General features: G+C 40.3%; 1 protein-coding gene across 4 annotated transcripts in view; it reads left to right on the forward strand.

The window, feature by feature from the left end:
• Positions 1-15370, forward strand: part of Ccdc186 (coiled-coil domain containing 186) — a 34881-nt gene extending 19511 nt beyond the window's left edge. For all 4 annotated transcript variants that reach the window (XM_048423036.3, XM_048423038.3, XM_048423037.3 and 1 more), the window contains 10 exons: positions 1358-1462; positions 2359-2457; positions 2620-2706; positions 3377-3519; positions 4877-5132; positions 6055-6244; positions 7391-7471; positions 9387-9597; positions 10712-10931; positions 11610-15370. In XM_048423036.3, coding sequence (XP_048278993.1) covers positions 1358-1462; positions 2359-2457; positions 2620-2706; positions 3377-3519; positions 4877-5132; positions 6055-6244; positions 7391-7471; positions 9387-9597; positions 10712-10931; positions 11610-11693 — 1476 coding nt within the window. In that variant the 3' untranslated portion in view covers positions 11694-15370. The remainder of the gene's footprint in view (positions 1-1357; positions 1463-2358; positions 2458-2619; positions 2707-3376; positions 3520-4876; positions 5133-6054; positions 6245-7390; positions 7472-9386; positions 9598-10711; positions 10932-11609) is intronic.
• The last annotated feature ends 1045 nt before the right edge of the window (positions 15371-16415 follow it).

The following is a 16415-nucleotide window of genomic DNA, read 5'->3' on the forward strand; positions in this document are numbered from 1 at the left end:
AATCTCACTTGCTGGTTTTGAGGTATTGAAATGGTCCAGCACTATATGTCTGCTGTGTCTTAGTTCTGATAGTGAAGATGCAGAACCACAGTTGTTACCTAGTCTAAGGTTCTTTACTCTTCAGATTATTGAATTGTTTCTAGTTTAAGTGATGCTAGGTTTTAACATATGGTCACTTACTTAAAAGACTAGTAGTAGCTCAAGGAAGATAAGTAAATGCTTAATTATGGTATTTGTTGTTAAAATGACACATGAAGTAGTGTGTGGAGCCTAGATGCAGTGCAGATGTTTAGGAGAGAAAGGCAAAGCTGTTCCAAGTGTAAGAACAAAAGGAGAGCAGTAAAGGGACAGGGTGCTGACCTGCCTAGAGCCGAGGTTGCTGCCTGGCATTTCTTCATAGATGCTGTAGGTTTTAGCCACTTCTTTTTTTTCTCATCACCATGCCAGAACATGGGAGAAAGCCTAAGGAAGGTCTTTTGGGGTCATACGTTTGCACTATAGTAGGAAAGGCATGACTTGCAGTTTGAAGGGCCTGGTCACATTGCATCTCCTGCCAGGAAGCTGGGAGAGCTCACCCTCTGATGAGCAGAAAGCCACCAAAGAGCAATGACACAGACAAGAGTATGAGTGTTTTCAGTGGGAAAGGGGCAAGGGGTGTTTGAAGAGTCAAGTGGTCAGGACTAGAACAGGTGAGTAAAGAGTAAGAATGAGAAAAAAGCAGTTGGATTTGATGGGAGTAATCCCTAAAAATCAGTGTGAAGAACTGCCATTTTAGTAGAGAGGCTAGAAATAGAGACTTTAGTTCAGTCAAAAGGGAGCTTCAAATCAATATCAGACTCTGGGATGTGCAAAGAACCATTGAGCACCCTGCTTTTCTTACCACCTTACCCATTTTGAGGAATTTGGTGAAAACTGTCCATTTTAACTCATTTACTGTCCATCAGTTAACTGTGCTGACCATTTTCACTTTGTCAGATGCTTAGCCCTAGTCTAGTGCTCCAGCAGTGTCTTAGTCACTGCTCTACTACTGTGATTGGGTTGGCTCACAGTTTCAGAGAGTTAGTTCATTATCATAAATGTGGAGACCTACAGAAAGACATGGTGCTGGAAAGGGGCTGAGGTTCTGTATCTATATCTGGATCCTCAGGCAGCAGGAAGAAAGAGTGAGCCACTGGGTCTGGCTTGACCTAAACCTCAAAGCCCGCCCTAGGTGGCATACTTCCTTCAGCAAGGCCACACCTCTAATAATGCTCCTCCCAAGCCTGTGGGGCCATTCTCATGCAAACCACTGCAAGTAGGGCTTTTCTGGTACTGTTAATTTTGTGGTTAATTTTGTCTCATCACTTTATCACTACAGGACACCAAAGATAAACTCAAAGAAACAACTACAAAATTAACACAGGCAAAGGAAGAAGCTGAACAGATCCGGCAAAACTGTCAGGATATGATAAAAACATATCAGGTATATTTCCTTTTTGAAACAGACTAGTAATCAGAACTCTTGTTTTCACAGACTTTTTCCGCCAAATTTGAAATATACATGAATTTCTTAAGGCAGTTAAAGTAAAATGCAAGTTAGTTCCTCTGTTAAAGTACCTGCAGTTCAAGGCTGGGAAGCTGGCCTAGTGGGGAAAATGCTTGCTCAAGCAAGCATGAGAACTGGAGCACCCACATAAAATACTGGGTTTGGCAGCATGCATCTGTAACCTTGGCTTTGTCTGGGTAAAGAAAGATGGGGCAGGCGAATCTGTGGAGCTCACTGGCCAGCCAGTTGACCAAATGAGTCAATTTGAGGTTGTATGATATCCTATCTCAAAACTAAGGTCGGTGGGGAGAGCAGTTAAGGAAGACCTGCTGTCACCTCTGGCCTCCATGGGCACATGGGCACACAATTATACCACGTGTGCAGCACAGACTAATCTTATTAGAGATCTTCTCATCAAAAAAAAATCCTAGAAAATGTCAAAATAATAAAGAGCAAATTAAGGTAATGGAGGGAAGAAACAATTTATTAGTTCATTCTAAGACAATTATTGAAGATGTCAGGTATAAAGAATGCAGTTGAACATAGGCGTTGATGTTATATGTAGAAGCTGTATATTTGGGAATCACTCAGGAAGCTGCTGGATTTTTGTTGTTTTGAGAAAAAAGAGCGAAGAAATGCACAACTTAAAACACTCTTCTGTAATATATTGTGATTCCAAAGTGCACTGTTCTTGTTTCTGCAAAGTTAACATTTAAAATTGTTCAATGAATTCTTCAATTTTAACTGCATAATCTACTGCACAATTAGTAAACTTGATTACAAAGCTTTGTTCACTTTTAAAGTGTAAGTACTTTTCATTGTTTTTACATTAGGAATCAGAAGAAATTAAGTCAAATGAACTTGATGCAAAGCTCAGAGTCACAAAAGGAGAACTTGAAAAACAAATGCAAGAAAAATCTGACCAGCTAGAGGTGAGGAGTTTAGTTCTGTGTTGTATCATGAATATATATTAGATTGCATAATGAGAAAAGGAATGGAGTGCTCATTACTGTCTGCATCCAAGACCTTTATAGAAGAAACCGGCAAGAAGCTGGTAGTGCTCATGTGTTGCATTAGGTTTATGTCTTTTCCAGATGCATCATGCCAAAATAAAGGAGCTGGAAGATCTGAAGCGGACATTTAAGGAAGGCATGGATGAGCTCCGGACACTGAGGACAAAGGTAATCAAATCTTCAGGCCTAGCTCAGAGTTGGGGTACATATCTTTCACTTAGAATTTACTCTGACTTTTAAGGTGTCAGGGAAGGAATACTTAAAGTTCTTTAAAATAAGAGAACTCAGGAGAAAAAAAAATAACATTTTCCCAGCACTGTTGTTGAGCTGAAGTGCTGTTAGTCACTGGAAGTACTTGCCATGCAATCCTGTTCAGAGCACACTTGAGGTGTCTGCACCTTACATATGGAGCTAAGGACAGTAAAGCAGGGTGGATGGACCTCATGGTACCTGAAATGTTCTTTAAGACTGAGACTGCTGGCTGTGTTTAACAGTAAGATATCTATCATTTTAGTTTCTAACGTTAGTGAATCCCATGTTTATAGCCTTTGCTGTTAGAGTAACTGTTCTTTCAGTATTCATGTGCTGTCTCTCATTTATGTAGAAATAGGGTTTGTGCAGTGTCTGCCACATCCTTCCTGTTCTGTCAGCTGTTCCCACCTGGGATGGCAGGGCAGGTTGTTCCTCAGATAAGCAGATGGGGGCAGTAAAGTGGTTTCCTATCATCTTCTCACCAGCACTGTAGGGTTATCTCGGGGTGCTGTGGGTCTGCCTGTCTGAGGCAGCTCATGCAGAGTGTGAAGGTCTGTGCTACAGCTTGACTGTGATCATTTTACAGGCAAAATGTCTAGAAGATGAACGCTTGAGAACTGAAGATGAATTATCAAAATACAGGGAAATTATTAATCGTCAGAAAGCTGAAATTCAGAATTTACTGGATAAAGTGAAAATGACAGATCAGGTACAAGAGGAGCTTCAAAGGTATGAACTGAGTGACGAGCTGTTAGTGCTGTCTCCAGATGGCATCTTTAAGTACAGCTACCATATCAAAGAAGAACCATTTTTATAATGCTAGTTGGCAGTTTTTCAGTTGTGTCTTTGGACGTTTTGTATTGTCTTCAACTTCTAAAAGTCAAAATACAATTTATATTTCATAGACACTGACAGAAACCATGCATAGATGGGGTGAACTTTGTCTAGCTTCACAACTGTCCCTCTTCTGAAAGAGGCCTGGATCTGTACCCAGATCTTTACCTTTGCATGTCTTTTGGCTTTAGGTCAGAGCTGGCATCATTCCCTGATGTCTCAAAAGCATTTAAACTTGACTTCCCATGTCATCCAGCAGAGCCTGGCTTCAGGTTAAATTTGTATTATCTGTGCTGCCCGTCTCCATGAAGAAGTGCTCCTCGCCCTCACAGCCGACTTCCTCAACTAGGGTACAGTGTGCCTGTAACTGGCGCTGTCCCCTCTCAGGCCTCCTCTCTCCTGAGTTGTACTGCTTTCTCCCTCCTAGCCTGTGATCAGTCACAGAAACAGAGGAGCTGTTGGTGGCTCTTCTTTCCGCTACTTGTGCTCAGTTCTTTGAGCTGCCGGCATTGACAGCCACTGTCTCCTGTAGGTCTCACCCTGAGTTGGATTATTCCTTCCACTTCTGCTGTGGATCCTATGATTACTCCTTTATCTCTTGTCTATCTAATGACTTTCATTTATATTTCTAAGAACTTTTGTGTGTTTGAATATATGTATGTGTGTGCATTACATGCATGCCTGTTACCTTTGGAGGCCAGAAGAGAGAGTGAGGTCTCTGGAACTGGAGTTACCAGATTGTTGTGAGCCACCATGTAGGTCTCCGCAAGAGCAGCCAGTGATCTTAAGCTCTGCCTCATCTCTCCAGCTCCTGTAAACAGAAGGCTGTTTAGAGCACAGCCACAATGATCCACTGAGTTTTGCCTGTGGCTGTTTTCACAGTGCAGTGACAAAGTACATCTGAAGCAAACAACAAACAGCAGCTGAAGCAACAGCATGACTCAGATACCTGCCTACCTGTTCACAGGATGGTGGTCACACATACTGAGCTCAGGCAGCCTGAGCTGCCTCACACTCCTGTCATTGACCTGCTCGCTAGAGAAGCTCTTTGAAAGCAGGCCCTGCTAGCCATGCTCACTTACCTTCACAGCTCTTCCCTAAACATATGAGCGTGTCATGAATGTTTGAATGGATGCGTGATTACAAGGACCTCTGTATAAAGCTCTCTATTAAGTGAAAATTCCCACACCATCAATTTAATGTTTTGTAATAGCTTACTTAAGTTTTCTTATATATAAACTTTGTTTTTTAGTGGTAAACAAGAAATCGAACATTTGAAGGAAGAAATGGAAAGCCTTAATTCTTTGATTAGCGACCTACAGAAAGACATCGAAGGCAGCAGGAAAAGGGAGTCTGAACTCCTGCTGTTCACGGAGAAGCTCACTAGTAAGAACGCACAGCTGCAGTCCGAGTCCTGCTCTCTGCAATCACAAGTGGACAGCCTCTCCTGCAGCGAGAGCCAACTGCAGAGCCAGTGCGAGCAGATGACGCAGACGAATGCTAACTTGGTGAGGATAAATGTGCATTTTGTTTGCCTCCACGTGTGTCTGTACAGAGGCCAGCAGAGAGTGATGATCCCCTGTCCACTGGAAGAGCAGCCAGTGCTCTTAACTACTGAGTCATCTCTCTCCAGCCCCCAGAGTTAGTTCCTAAAACAACATAGCATTTCTTTTATAATATCCAAGTATAGTGTAATTAGGTTTAGGTTCTTTTAGTAATACCTGGTAATTTTAAATTTTGTAAAAATATATTTGCTTTTCTGTTTAGTGAATATAATTTGTATAATAAAATTTTCTAAAATGACAAAGAATATTGAATTTTTTAAAATAAGGAAACCATGATTTCTGTCATTCTTAACTGGAATCTCCTTTTTTTTTTTTTCAGGATTATTTATTTATTTATTTATTTTGGTAGTTTAGAGTGGTATAATATTCCTGAGTAATAAAAGTGCCGTCTAATTACTCATGAAAATAATTTTAGCCAGTAGGGCTAGTGGTGGCATACAACTTTAATCCTAGCACTCTGAAGGCAGAGGTAGGTAGAACTCTGTGAGTTCAAGCCAACCTTGTTTACATAAGCAGTTCTCAGGCCAGCCAGGAATACAGTGAGATCGTGTCTCAATAGATAAATAAACAAATGAGTGAATAAATGGAGTCTTTAGGAATGTAGTGAGACCTTGTCTCAACAATATATAAATAACAAATAAATAAGTAGATTCAGTCTTTTGACTTAAAAAATCCAGAGACACTGCAGATATGTCCCACACTGAGCGTCACCCCCACCATGTTGATGTTTTCTGAGCTGCTGGGTGAAGATGGGCAGGAGTGTCACAGCACAGTCTATTTTTCTTTATATTTTTAAGTTTTTTAAATGAGCAGTAATGGGGTGGGAGGAGAAGTGCTTTTTAATGATATGGTACTTACTGTTCAGGAGAGCAGATTGCTCAGAGAGGAAGAGTTGCGGAAAGAGGAAGTCCAGAGCCTGCAGGCTGAGCTCTCCACTGCGCAGATGCAAGTCAAATCCCTGAGCACCCAGGTGGAGGAACTGAAAGACGAGTTGGTGACGCAGAGACGCAAACATGCTGCTAATGTCAAGGACCTTAGCAAACAGCTTCAGCAAGGTACTCGTGTCTTCATGTTGACTCCAGCATATGTCTGTGTTTGAGACTGATGTGGGAGGCATGCCGTCTCCATGTGCACCCACATGCCATCATCCTGTGGCTATCTTCCTGACTTCACATACTCAATCTTCTGCCTCATGCTCCTCAAGGTTAGGAATAAAGGAGTGTGCCACTGTGCCCAGCCTGTATATTCTTTTCCACTGTGTTGTATCCACAGAGTAAATTAAAAATGCTAAGATGGCTAAGGTTGCAATTCTGTACATAGTTTGCTCTCATGCTAAAGGCTGTTTATTCACAAAGCCATAGAATGTACAAATCAGGAAAATCCCTTTGGCCAATTGGGAGGGAGAATCTAAGCCTTTTTACTTTGCATTCCAAGACAGGGTTTCTCTGTAGCTTTGGTGCCAGTCCTAGAACTAGCTCTTGTAGACCAAGCTGGCCTCAAACTCACAGAGATCTGCCTGCCTCTGCCTCCTGAGAGCTGGGATTAAAGCCGTGTGCTACCACCGCGTGGCTGCAAAGATTTTTTTAAATGTATTTTCCCCCTTCCCAAAACTCATGTATGCTAGTGCATGCCTGCAATCTTGCAGGATCAAGTTTGTCCTCAGCTACATAGTGAGTTCAAGGTCAGCTGAATTCAGTTGTTTTGTTGTTGTTTGGTTTTTCTTGAGCTCTCTCTACTTTTATGTGTGTGATATTTGGCCTGCACGCCTGCTGTTCATGGACACCAGAAAGGGGCATCAGATCCTCTGGGGCTGGAATTATGGATGGTTGTGAGCCACCACAACCACGTGGGTGCTGGGAATTGACCTGGGTCTTCTGGGAGAGCTCTGTTTCTGGTCCATCTCTCTCGCCCTGTTTTTTACACATGTAACTGAAGACATATTTGGGAGTGATTTCTGATATTGAGAAGGATCTGAAAGTTAACAGTCTGCTCTCAGTTGTCTTTGTGTTTATTTAACCTGTGCATTTCCAAACGTCATTCTTATATGAATGGCATCTCCAGTGTTCTAAGATACATCTCAAGAACCTTTGTCTTGTGGTCGATGCCATTTTTCCCAAGTGACTTTAGCAGTTAATATCACATAACATGAGCAAATAAATGTTGATTAAAACTGTCACAAGTGATCCATTTCTTTGTTTCAGCACGGAAAAAATTAGAGCAGACTGAGAATGGAAACTACGATAAAGAAGTCAGCAGCATGGGAAGCCGCTCCAGTTCATCAGGTAAGATGAGCTTAGTTGGTAGCAATTGTTTTTTAAAAAATTTTTTTTAATTTTAAGAAGTATTTATATGCTGTGTTTTATTTTGAGGCTTAAAATAGGCATTACATATAATTAATTATATTGTAGAAAATATACCTTTTTTAATATTTACATTCTGCTCTTTGGCAAGGTTCCAAGTTTATCTTGGGCCCTATATGAGGCCCATTTTCTCTGCCTGCACTTCTGTATCTGTGCAGCCTTTCCTTTTAATTTCTCTAGATTTATGTCCAGCCGTATCCATGATGTGGACTCTGTTCCAAATGTTAACACCTAAGAAGTGATGAAATGGCCATCTTTATTGTAGCATCGGGTTTATGCCTCTAATTCTCCTTTGATATTTACAGGGGTTGGGTTCAGAGCATGCAATGGATACTAAAGTCTTGTGTAAATGGTGCAGTCTCTGAATGTAATCTGTGCCATCCTCCCACAGGCTTAATTCATCTAGCGTGTATAGATATCTCACGTCCAACACAGTGTGAATGTCCAAGATGTAGCTATTAAGCTGAAGCTGTTTGTTTAGGTCATAAAAATCTGCACGTGTTCAGTGTAGACACTTTTTAAAATGTATTTCCAATTTGGTGTTTGTTGAACCTATAGATGGGGATTTCACACATATGGAGAAAACAATTGTGTGTCTGTATTTATTCTGTTTTTCTCTGTCTCTGCCTTTCTTCCTGTTGATCCTTTGTTTTCTTTTTGTTAGAGTCTAAAAATTATGTGTTAGGGTCAAAGCCTCAGCAATAGTTACCATAGTAACAATGTGTGAACAGAAAGTACCTGGTTCGGAATTGCCACTGTATCTTAGGTCCCATCTTACTTGGTTGTGTAATGGGGCTAGGGTATCATTTCCTCAGGTTTGTGACAGGACTGAGGAGGCCATTTGTGTTAGGTGAAGAGGTTCAGACACTGATCTGCCAGGGTCTGCTGGGATGCTGACATTTACAGAGTCTAGGTATGGGGAGCATAGATACTACATGCATTATTGTACTGGCGTCTAAATGAGGGTAACAATCCAACGAGGTAAATCACAAATTTTTTTTTTTAGCAGAAATAGCCTAGGCACTGAGGTAATGTGTATAAAACACACTAGTAATGTGACTAGTAAGTGGATTTGAACAGTGATTTTGCCTCTATTGGCAGTTTGTTGTCTCTTTCTTCTGTATCCTGCAGAATGTCTGACAGGTATGTCCTCCCCTCCCACACATGCCTCTTTTCCTCTCCTACCCAGTAAGCAGAGACTGCGTGTTTGTTTCTCTGCCATCCAGACCCGAAATAATCCCACAGAAACTATATTAATTAGAACAGTGGTTGGCCAATGACTTAGACATGTTCCTGCCTAACTCTTACATCTTAAATTAACCTGTTTCTATTCTGTGTATCACCACAAGGCACTGGCTTACCTGGTAAAGTTCCAGCATCTTTCTCCTTCGGCATCTACATGGTTTCTCCCTGACTGCCTACTTTCTCTCGGTATCTCTGTTCAGATTTCCCACCTGGCTTGACTCTACTAAGCCATTGGCTGAAACAGCTTCTTTAATAATCAGTGGTAATAAAACATATTCATAGCATACAGAGGGGAATCCCTCATCAGGACCCTTTTTCCCTCTTAATGTTCTTATTGTTTACTCTTTGAATTCTTTAAGCTTGCTAGTCTTTTTTTCCTTTTTTTAAGATTTTGTCCGTTGTCAGTTTTTCATCTCGTTCTTGTGTGACGTAACAGGCATTGCTGACCGCTGCTGTTATCTGTGTTTCACAAAATAATGGCGGCCACATGAAGCCCATTATGTGTCCTTTGCCCAGCACTGAGCAGTTACTATGAATGAAATGAGGGGGCCTAGGTCACACACACTGACTGAACTTGCTTTTCTGTCTTCAGGGTCACTTAATGCTCGCAGCAGTGCTGAAGACCGATCTCCAGAGAATACCAGCTCCTCGGTGGCTGTGGACAACTTCCCAGAAGTGGACAAGGCCATGCTGATTGAGAGGATAGTGAGGCTGCAGAAAGCGCATGCCCGGAAGAATGAGAAGATAGAATTTATGGAGGACCACATAAAACAACTAGTAGAAGAGATAAGAAAGAAAACCAAGTATGTATTACTGTGGTAGTATCGCCTGTGTTAGAGGACTGCCATTTGCATGCCCTCAGAAACTGGTGAAATGCTGGTCTTTTCCATGGGGTTCACCATGTTATCCAGGCTGACGTTGCATTCCTGGGCTCATGTGATCCTTTGGTATCAGCTCCTTGAGCAGCTGGGACTATAGGCAAGCGACTCTGTGCTTGGCTTAGTGATTCCTTTGGCATTCCGTACTCCATCTTTTTTGATCACCTGTTGTATTCTAGGTTTAGGGGATACAAAGAGAAAGAAAATCAAGTTTCTCTTTAAAGGTAAAACTTCAGGAGAGATAATGAGAGAGAGAGGAAGTGGAGGGGTAGTGGTTTTGCTTTTTAACATACTAAAATAACTTGGGACATTTTTTTAAAAATGCATTTAGCTTTTAAAAGATATCTGAAGTTTTGAGAGGTTTGTTCCTACTGGTCAAAACCTAATGGGATAATAGTTGAGCTCCTCTTGGTATAAAACATTGTACTTGGGGCTGATTAATCAGGTCCTTAGGTCCACTCATGCCCACTCAACAGCAGAGTGGGTTTTCTGAATCTTCAGGTTAGTGCACTAAGTTTACAAGACCAGCCCTTACCTGCAAGGGTCAGACCCCAGCTACCCTCCAAACCCATCCTAGCTGAGCCACAACCTGGGTGGCCTCACGTTCCTCTCACAGACACCACGCTTAAGTAAGAGTTGTCTTCATATGAAAGTCTTCTCCTGAACCTTTTAAAGTTATTTTGAAATAATTTTAGACCTATAGAAAATTTTGCTTGTAGATTTTAAAAGAAAGGGCAAAATAGAGTTTAATAGAAACTATTAACAGAAATCAAACCAATAAAGTAATGACTAAATATTTACATACAAGTACAGAAAGAAACAAAAGAGCTGTGTTTATATTTCTTTAAATACCCCAATACAATGAAAAAGGGACAGTTTAAGACACCATTTAGTAAGGAAAATTCTACACCAACTTAGGTTATTGGCCTAACAGATGTATATTTTATGCTAATCATCTTTATGCTTATGATTCATTGATCCCTACAAATCACAGGGTTTTTTGTTCTGCAAGCACACAGAGTATCATTTTGTTTTGCAGAATAATTCAGAGTTACATTTTACGAGAAGAATCAGGCACACTTTCTTCAGAAGCATCTGATTTTAACAAAGTGCATTTGAGTAGGCGCGGTGGCATCATGGCGTCCCTATACACATCCCATCCCGCTGACAGCGGGCTGACTCTGGAGCTCTCTTTGGAAATCAACCGGAAATTACAGGCTGTTTTGGAAGATACATTGCTTAAAAATATTACTTTGAAGGTATTTGTGTTTCCTATTCATTTCCCACTCAGTAAGTGTGGCACAATGATGCCTCTTCATAGTTGGCTAGCACTGGCTGTTTACCTACCACAGGATACCATGGTACCCAGAGATAAAGTCAGTGTCAGGCACTGAGGCGGACTTTTTACTTCACTATGGATGACTTTTGCCATATGACTGCAATTAATTATAATTTTTTAACATTATAGCATTTTAAGTGTATTTTGTGACTTTTTTTTCAGCTATTGTCAGACCCAACTTTTCTGTCTTTGCTATGCATGGGCCTTGATAGCTACTAACAGATTTTTTAAAATAGTTTTTAATATTAAGTAATCATTACGCATTAAAACTTGACATAGCTGTAGTGAAAGATTATAACTGGGTCAGATGTGGTGGTGCACACCTTTAATCCTAGCACTTCTGGGAGGCAGAGGCAGGAGGAATTTTTTGAGTTTGATACTAGCCTGGTCTGTCTACATAGTGAGTTCCAGGACAGCCAGAACTACAAAGAGAAACCCTGTCTCAAAAACAAGAACAGAGCTGTTTCACTAAAACATGTGTCTAGTTTATATCAGTAGCAAGAACTAGTCACTCAGTCTCACAGTTGAGGCAAAAGCAGTTCACAGGGTACTTGTATTATACTCAGTACTTCTGTTTTCTCTTCCCCACTTATTAAAGGAAAATCTGCAAACACTTGGAACAGAAATAGAACGCCTTATTAAACACCAGCATGAACTGGACCAGAGGACGAAGAAAACCTAACACAAAAACTCTTGCCCAGTAGACAGACAAGAGCCACAGAGCAGCAGGTGCCACTGTCCAGTGTCCTGAAACAGTCCTTGCTTTGTGTCAACTAATCAAAAATTCGTTTTACTTCCCTGTGTAGAAGTGCCCTTTTATGAATGCATTGATGTGTGTGCCATAACTGTCAGCTCAGTGAAGTTCATTTCTACGCGGTACAGTTCAGCCACCTTGTCACTGACTTCAACATCTAATTCGCTTATTGCCTTAAATCTAACTAAACGTTAGTACAAGGGTTTAAAAAAAAAACTTTGCCATCATTCCTCCCTTAGTGATTTCTTCCTTTGAAAGTATTTGCAAAAAGGTGTTCTCCATCCATCCATTCATTGTTTCTGCAACACAAAAACAAACCTAGAGAAATCATGAAGTTTTCCAGTTTTGATCTGGACACAGTGATCACCTGTAGTTCTAGCTGCTTCGAAGGCTAAGGAGGATCTGGAGCTCATGAGTTCAAAGCCAGCCAGGGCAACATCCCAAAACCCCATCACAATTAGCCTGAATCACAGAGTAGCCTTGAGTTGTGCTTTAAGGATGGATATGAATGCTTAATTCTGATTTTAATGACAACAAGACAGAAAAGCTGGCTGTTGGTAACTAGCAGTGACCAAGCACTATTTGTGTCTGTCAGGTTTCCTTATTTGGCATAGTTACATTTTCACATTTAAGTTGAACTTTTTAAATCTTCAGTTATACTTAACTATGATTTTAAACAATTGTGTATACTTAAAAATGTCCTGTGGATTTGTTAAACTTTAAAATGTGAAGTGAATCCAATCATTAGAACAGATAAATGAAGACTTTGAAACTGACATTCTTTAGTTTTACTGATATTGTGTAGAGGTAAATGCAACAGACTTAACGGCAGTGGTTCTCAACCCGTGGGTCGCGGCACTAGTAAATGTAACAACCACTGGGTTAAGGGGTTCATGAAGACCACATTCCCAAGAGAAGCCAACACTTAGCACTGTTAACTTTTCATGCGTGCACCCATTCTTCATTCTTGATAGTTAATTGCATAGCATAATGAAACAGTTTCCCCAAATGTGATGTTTCACTATATTATTTAAAACACAGTTATATCTTCATAGCCAAAGGAACTTAGAGCCAAATTGTTGTATCTTGTTGGATATTTACAGTATTTAAGATGTATCCTTAAATGTTGCCAATTGTGGTACCAATGTTTTTGTCATTGAATTTTTTTTCTCACCTACCAGAACCTAAACACTGCATTATGTTCAAATCATCTGTATCCTGGGAGACCTTGGATCATATTTGGCAAGCCTCTGTTTTTTGTTTGGGCATTTTTTTCCTCTTAAGGAACTTGAACTTTGGGGGTAGACCTTTAAAGAATTGTATGGGCTTTAGCGGGCATAGTAACACTTGCCTGTAACCCCAGCACTCAGGAGGTACAGGAAAATTAAAGGGCAGCCTCAAGAACAAAGTGAATTGGAGGCTAGCCTGGGCTATGTGAAGCCCCATTTTATAAATAGAATTGTGTGGGCTCTAAAAATTTGGATCATGTCCTTTTAATGTGTTTTAACATTTCCTTAAATCAACATTGATTATAAATGTAATTTACTAAATACTAGATGTCAATATAGTGTGTTTTTGTGATATCTCTTGTTATCCTAGAAGTATCTCTTAGCTTCAAAGTGAAAATGCATTCAAAGTTGTTTTATTTTTAAATAGTTGTAAAAAGTATTAGTCATAATGTCTTGCTCTTTTTATTATTAATAATTTATTGGAATAAAAAATAGGGTAAGTGCAATAAATTCTGAATTTTTTTCCCCATTTGTTCCTAGACAAGCTGTAACACTCCAAAGATCTACATAGCATAGGCAGTTTAGCTACACTTCCCTGGTTTCTCAGGTGATATTGATTCATAAGTTACAGTGATTGGATTTTTTAATTCCAAGACACAAACATGCATAACGGAGACCAAATAGTGATCATGTCCACAGTATTCTGTACCTGTGTATGGAATACTTTAAATTATATATGCATTCAGTACAGAGTGAACAAATAGTGTTAATATTTATGCCACCATGTACTTGGAAAACTTAATAATGGAATAATTAAAGATATTACTAAAAGCCATACTTTTATCATACTATCGTCTTTTTCCTATCTCTGAGGCTTAAAAGCTGAAAAAGTCTTATCTTCTTTTTCATTTGCCATCTCCTGTGTCCTTCCATACATGGTCTGGACTGAGCAAAGTAATGCATAAAAACACGTGTGTTGGGGAGAGAACCTTCTAACTGATTTATCAATGGCTCCGCTGCAGATTTCTCAGGTCCTCCTACTGATTATGTGGAGGAAAGAACCTGAGAACCCAGGGGACTTGTTGTATTTGATCATTGTTAGTTACAAATGTGAAGGACTGTTTTAGTTATTTAATACTTTGGTGTCCTTGGGCAAGAAATTGTGTGTGTGTGTGTGTGTGTGTGTCTGTGTGTCTGTGTATCTGTGTGTCTGTCTGTTTGTCTGTGTGTGTGTACGTTTTCCCTGTTCTCATTTGAAAGTGAGTGCTCATCACTCATTCTTTCCCATACCCCCTGAGATTTTGAGTCTGTTAAACAGTCTCAGGGATTAAACATGGTGAGTATGGACAGAATGAACAATTGTTGATGATTTTGTTTTGTTGTACTTAACTATTTAAAGTGGTTCAACCAGACTACACATGTCATTTATTCATTTAAGAAATATATTTGCATAATAGACCTTGTCAGGCACCCTAGAGGAACCGTGGTTATGGCTTTCCAGTCTCTAGGAACTAGCAGTCTCATGCCAACAGCAGGACAGGTCTTCCGACCTGGCTCCCACGTCAGCCCGTTACTGGGCTGAGCAGAAAGTTGATGGACTTACAAGGTAGATAGCTCGAAAATCCGAGCCTGACCTGGAGCTCTGACTCGGGGAGCACTGCGAGCACAGTGCTGTTTCCATGCTGCTCCTGCACATCTCCGCACTTGGTAAGGGGAAACCTGAAGACCATAGCATGGTATTCGACCTTTATCACCTAGTAAGTGTCTGACTGGTGCCTGCTTAACATCCCGAAATGAGTCTATCATTCAGCCTTCCAAATTCTCTCTACAGGATGTTGATTATTTTCTAAATATTTTTACAAGAAAATTTAGGCTAAAATCTGAAAGAAAAAAACTCAGAAACTGTTAATAATGTAAATGTGATATATGTTGCTCTGGTGAGGATATTTTTATAAATAAGGTCATTCATGCCTTGGAACTGTTGACTCTACCAATCTGCTTTTCGAGATTTTTTTTCTTTTTTTTTTTTTTTTTTGTCCAGCGAGGAGTTCACACTAATAACACTGTTAAGCTAGTTGGTGGCACTAGTGACTGGAAAATTGTCAGAGGTGTACAAGAGAAATCATTGAGAAAGCAAACTAAATGAAAACTTAGTTGCATATTGAAATGTATATGTTTCTTCTCGAATGGACTCCTGAACTGCACACGGCTGTCCTTTGTGACTTCTGTTATCTTCTCTTCCTGACTGCGTGGACGTCCACACTGTATAGCTACCCCTGGATTACACTGTGCACTCTGTACATACTCTGTATAAAACGATGCTCTTCAGGGGCTCTGTACATTCTGTACCTATTAAATAAGCAGCCTGTTTACCAAGCTGTGTCTCGGTGGCATCTGTAGTGACTTACACACTTCACGTGACTAAACAAATGTTCTCCACCATCAGTGAGACTCTTATAAACTGCATGATTTTGGTTTTTAAACTAGATTCTTTAAACTAGATTATTCTTGCTTCTCATATGTATCTTTATCCTATCAAATATGATTGAGGTAAGGTTAAGTCGAATGCCAGATTTCATTTTAAATTTAAACTATAGATAGCAAAACTGGGTATTCTATAGAAGACGTTAGTTCCACAGACTAGAAAGTTTTCTTCTGGCTGGTAGCCTTGTGGTACGATCTGACATTTCACAAAACTGGTTCTTCTGTGCCCACTGTTTCCAGCTTCTTTAACAATTAAGAACCAATTCTGTGCAAAAATGGGTTAACACACACTGAGTATTTCACATCGCTTGTTGTTGCCTTGCATCTCTGGGGTTCTGGTGCTTCCTGCCCTGAAATTCAAATCTGTAGAGCGCGGTACCTGACAATGATGGCTTCCACCATGTCCTCTGTAGCTGCCTTTCAGGAACCAGTGTGTATGTGCTCACACGTCCTGCTTCTACTGGCTAGTCACCGACTAACATCTAAGAAACAGTTTGTGTAAAACAGCACCTCGGATGGAAGGAACATGGGGAATTTCCAGTCATCTTTCTTACCTTAAGGTCATGCTTTTTTTTTCTTTCTTTCTTTTTTTTTTTTTTTTTTTTTTGACTGCCCATCATCCTTTGACATGGCAGTTTCTAGATAAAATAAACCAGGAACTACATTTGCTTCAGCAGAGACTGCGTACACATATTTTTGAAGTTTTTGTCTTTAGTGCTAATGAAAATGATAAGGGTGGGAGGTGGGTTTGTGTGTTCAGCACCCTCCCATGTCTCTTGCCTCAAGCACTGACCGACCAGTAGTTTTTGTTGGACCTGTGTTGTGAGCACCCCCTTTATGCACAGCTCTGCTGCCCTAACCGTACATCTATAGCTTTGTTGTGTTTATCCTACCTTGGAAATGGCTAAAATAAATCTTTAAATTGTTCCAGGTATTT

Source organism: Myodes glareolus, chromosome 7, assembly GCF_982192425.1.
Source record: "Myodes glareolus chromosome 7, mMyoGla1.1, whole genome shotgun sequence".
NCBI classification, from domain to species: Eukaryota; Metazoa; Chordata; class Mammalia; order Rodentia; family Cricetidae; genus Myodes; species Myodes glareolus.